The 4,945-nt window shown below is 35.8% G+C and overlaps 1 protein-coding gene across 1 annotated transcript; it reads left to right on the top strand.

Moving 5' to 3' along the window:
- Positions 1–889: 889 nt before the first annotated feature.
- LOC131528389 (beta-1,3-galactosyltransferase 9) lies at positions 890–3,417 on the top strand. Its single transcript, XM_058757475.1, has 2 exons — positions 890–895; positions 2,311–3,417. Exons 1-2 carry the CDS (start codon positions 890–892, stop codon positions 3,415–3,417), a joined length of 1,113 nt encoding a protein of 370 aa, XP_058613458.1.
- The last annotated feature ends 1,528 nt before the right edge of the window (positions 3,418–4,945 follow it).

The following is a 4,945-nucleotide window of genomic DNA, read 5'->3' as shown; positions in this document are numbered from 1 at the left end:
AAATCTGTTTATTCAGTGTAGTGAAGCCTCTCCTCTATTGCTATCCATTCAAAAAATGACCTCTGGTCTCCTTTCCGTCAGCATTAGCCATTACGCTTTTTCAGCTAAAGGTTGCAGGCTCACCTTCTAATGTCTTTGGACAGCTATTCACTATAATTACCACAGTGAATTCCACTCACTTACTGCAAGGGGCTCCAACATCGCAAAAATACACAAAACTAACTAATGTTAAGTTTGTTAACAGACACAACTTTTGATTTGAAAATGTATTTGTAAATGTAAATATAAAATTTTACAACTTTTGATTTGAAATGTATTACTGAATGTAAAAATTAACATTAACAAAGATTAATAAATGCAGCTCAAGTATTGTTTTTGTTCGTTCATGCATGTTAACTGATGTAGGTACATAACGTACAATGAAACCTTATTGTAAAGTGTTACCTAAGCACGAAAGCACACTTTTCAGAAAATCCAACGGTAATAATATGAACAAATCTACTATATAGTCCCAATATTATGTAAAATGGCATTTATTTTGTACATCTGAATTTTCTACAACTTGTTACTTTCAAATGTTCTGTTAGATCAGAACATAACGGTAGTTATGATATGGGCCGAGGGAAATATAAGCAGTCTGAGAACAGCCTGTGTGTGAGTTGCTCTTGAGTAATGTATCCTGACATCATCCATTATTACTGTAGGTGAAGCTGGACATCTTTGCCCAGTGGAGATGGAGCTGTGTTAGGTTACCATTACCTGCCTGGTGTCAGCTTACTGCAGAAACGACGTCCAGGTGAGCAGCACGCACTCTAGTTCATGCGCCAGAAAACTCAATAGGAATTCAAACTGATTTAGAAAGAAAGAAAGAAGGAAAGAAAGAGCAATCATGAAGGTAAGTAAATATTTGTCCTCAGTTTCTATCATCGTTCCTTTCCATTAGTGCTAATGGCCTATTTGCACTGTTCTAGAATATTCTGGGGCCAGTTGCATTAACATAGTCACCATGTTAAGACTTTGTTTTAAGAACTAGTTTGACTAACTAGCCTTAATTATCGGATTTAAATTAGACCAATATAATGCAACTGCTTTTAAAAAAAGTTATGACCAGTCTTGCAGAAACAAATTAGGTGACTAACTTTTAAGACTAGTCTAATCAGTTTATGCATCTGGCCCCTCTCTTTATATCCAGCATATGTCGTGTTTTGGATAGGTGGTTAACTGCTTAACTAGCAGAATCTACAGCATCAGAAATCATGCTGATTGACTTAGATTTTCCTTGCCCATGCTGGTTCAGCAGCTAAGCACAAAACCAGAATAAACCATTTTCATGCTGCATGGTCCTTTTAGCAGAGATTTATCAGTATGTGTATTTGATTTGAAAAAAAAAAAAAATGCAACTGATTGTATCAGTGATGGTTATACTTTTTAGTGGCAACTAATAATAAAGATAAAATAAACACTTTTTATTAATAAAAAAATAAAAAATAACATAATTGGAAGAATATGGAAAATATTGGAAAATATTTTTATAACCTTAAAAGTAACTAAAATAAAATCTAAACGAATGTCTAAATTTATGAACATTAAGGGTTTATAACTGCCTTGATTAAATTATTGAAATGTCACTACATACCAAAATAGCAATAAAGCCTTGTGAAATGTAATGTTGTTAAAACATATTTAAATCATAGCAGTTTTATTATGCATTAACACTTATAGCCCTAAAATTAAAGCTAAAATAAAAATATTCTAAAATAAATATAGAGATAAAATAAATGTACTGAAAAACTGGTATTAATCTAAAACCATAGTAACCACCCAAACAATCCTACCAACTCCCTAGCAGTGTAATTGTAGTATAATTTATATATTATTGTAGTTTTTTGTTTTGTTTTATATTGTTTTCAGTTTGATTTTACTAAACGTTTGAGTAATTTTGTTGTGTTTTTGTCATTATTATTATTATTATTTTAAAAAACATATCTATAATTTATTTATTTGTTTAGTTCAATTAGTTATTTTAGTACTTAAAGTTAAACTAAATAAAAAAACGAAATGTTGCCTTGGCAACTAACTGAAATAAAGTAAGTTCAATTTTTTATATTTTATTTTATTTAAGTTCAATGTGTATCTTATTTTAAGTAATACAAATATTTTTTATGGTTTTTAACAATTAAAAACTATTCAGTACACCTTAGCAACGGGATAACAATCCTAGCATGGATTGCTATTAGCAAACACCACTTGCATATTCTTCAGAGAATGCAAAAATCTAGTTTGGTCACATTTCTTGTTCGCCTCTCTCAGATCTGTGTTTTCCGGCTGCAGACTCATCAGTGGTGCTTCCTGTTGTGTAACGTCATCTTGTTTCATGCGCTGCTGTTTGGCGGCGACATAGTGGAAGAGTTTCTTCTGCAGTCGTCTCCCGCCGCTTACACTGACCGCTTTGTCCTGGAGGTCCGGGAACGTGCACGCAAACTAGACCTGACTGAGACCAGGCTCAACAACTCACAGCTCTACCCCATTAACACCGAACCCTGCCCTCATCATCAGGACCTCCTCATCCTCACGCTGGTCCTGAGTTCCCCTGGAAACTCGAGCCAGAGGGAGGCGGTGCGAAACTCCTGGGCCAATCAGACGTCGGTACACAACGTTGCCGTGCGGACTTTGTTTTTCCTCGACTCCTCCCATTTAGGGGCGGAGCTTGACATGATGAGGGAGGAGTCTGCACGCTACGGTGACATTGTGCAGTTCGAGGGAGGTGTTTCAAGGGGTGACTGGCAGAGAGGACACTGGGAACAAGTTAAAATGGCACTTCGATGGATCCTACTTTTTTGTCCACAAGCCCGATTTATCATCCTTTCTGAGGATTCTGTGTATGTAAACCTTCCTGCGCTTACATCATACCTGCTTGGACTGAGAACGCACCCTGATGACCTTTACCTAGGCAGGGTCATCCATCGGGCCGCACCTGAGCGGGACCCCGACAAACCGCATTACCTGCCCTATCAAGTGTACCCTGAGAAGTACCTTCCAGACTACTGCTCTGGCCCCGCCTTTCTTCTGTCTCAAGACGTTGTGAGAAAAGTTTACGTCGCCGCTGAGGATGTATCTTTGCCCCTTCCCTCCAACGCCCTGATTGGCCTGTGTGCAAGACGGGCAGGTGTGGTGGCCACTCACAGCGCTCGGTTTTCTGGCGACCGACACATCCGCTATAATCCCTGCTGCTACAACTTCCTATTCAGCTCTGCCGGGATGGGGGTGGGGATGATGGGCATGGCCTGGCGGGATTTAGGGGCGGGGAAGGGGAGGAGCTGTGGCATGCTGGAGACTTATTACAGTTTGGTAGTGTGCAAAGCAATGACCTACCTGGATAAACTTTCTTTTCTGAATAACGACAAATCACAGGGCTAGAACGGATGGTGATAGTTATGTGTATAAATTATTGTAAATATTCAGCTTATCAAAATATGCAAAGTATTCAAATTCTACTGTTGTATTATTTAGTGCATAAAATGTTTCTGCTACTCTAAAAGGCCTTAAAGTCAACATATCAAATTTAAGAGGTAAGTTGGGGGAAAAAAATAATTCATATTTTTAGCAAGGGTGCATTAAATTGATTGAAAGTGACAGTAAAGACAGGTTACAAATGAATTCTATTACAAATTATCGCTGTTCTTTTGAACTTTCTTGAGCAGCAAATCAGCATATTAGAATGATTTATAAAAGATCATGTGACTCTGAAGACTGGAGTAATGTTGCAGGAATAAATGTAATTTTTATATATATTTAAATGGAAAAAAAGAGTTATTTTAACTTGTAGTATTATCTCATAATTTATCAGTTTTTACTGTATTTTGAATCAAATAAATGCAGCCTTGGTGAGCATAAAGGATTTTTTTTTTCAAAAACGTCTTACGTTTCTTACAATCTTATTGTCCCAAACTTTTGAACAGTAGTGTACATCACATTACAGAAGCAATTTGGGTTGCAAACTTAATTTCACCTTGACTCTAATGATGATTCATCTGTCATAACTACAAGAGTGTTAGAAGTGCAAGAAAAAGTGAGTGAATTATTTATTGCTTTGTTAACACAGAATGTAATGCATTTCAGCAATTATTAAAAAATAAATGAGCATATTACAGGCAATAGATACACTCTCTTGTCTCTCTTACTGAATAGATTCACAAATAAATGCCAAAGATGATATTATAAATGTGTATATTAAAATGTAGTTTGTATTTGATTTTTTGCATATATTGTCTCATTAGGCTTTTAAAAAAAGTCTGTTTGGCCCTCTAGTGTTAAGATGGATATACTGCTCTCTCAACATACTGAGTGATTTATAATTCTAATAAATAAAACACTATGCATATTGCAAATTAGCTTGTACAAAGCGTCCAAGTTTTGTGCATGCTATCTATATTAGCTTGGAAAAGCCAAAAACCACATAAAACCAGATACCACCATGTTTCAGCTGGATTTTCAAATTGATATAATGTTTGATATAGAAAGACGTGCTTGTGAAAATCAAGACAAAATGGGCCTTTAAGCATTTCAACATTTTTATTACAAAATGAGCACATACAAAAAGGATAATGTACAAGCTTTGAAATTAAACAAAATGAAAACAAACCAAAAACATTTTAGCGATGCCACTTTTAAATTCATCATTAGTAGTAGTAATAAATAAGGTACAAAAATTCCACCAAAAGAGAATTCTAACATTTTACACAGACTTTTTTTACTCGACCAGTTACGCACTAGCAGTCACACCAGCAGGAGGCGCTATTGCTTTAATATGAATGATAAATAGTCTATATTCTGCTAGAAAATCCGCTAGTGAAAAAACACCCACAGCACGCGGCACCCCTGTCACTGGCACTTTTAGGACAACATTATTATTAATGTCTTTTTTTTGTTTGTTTTGTTTGTTTTT

Source organism: Onychostoma macrolepis, chromosome 21 (assembly GCF_012432095.1).
Source record: "Onychostoma macrolepis isolate SWU-2019 chromosome 21, ASM1243209v1, whole genome shotgun sequence".
NCBI lineage: Eukaryota > Metazoa > Chordata > Actinopteri > Cypriniformes > Cyprinidae > Onychostoma > Onychostoma macrolepis.
Note: the sequence above shows the minus strand (reverse complement) of the source record. Positions and strands in the feature narration are given on the sequence as shown.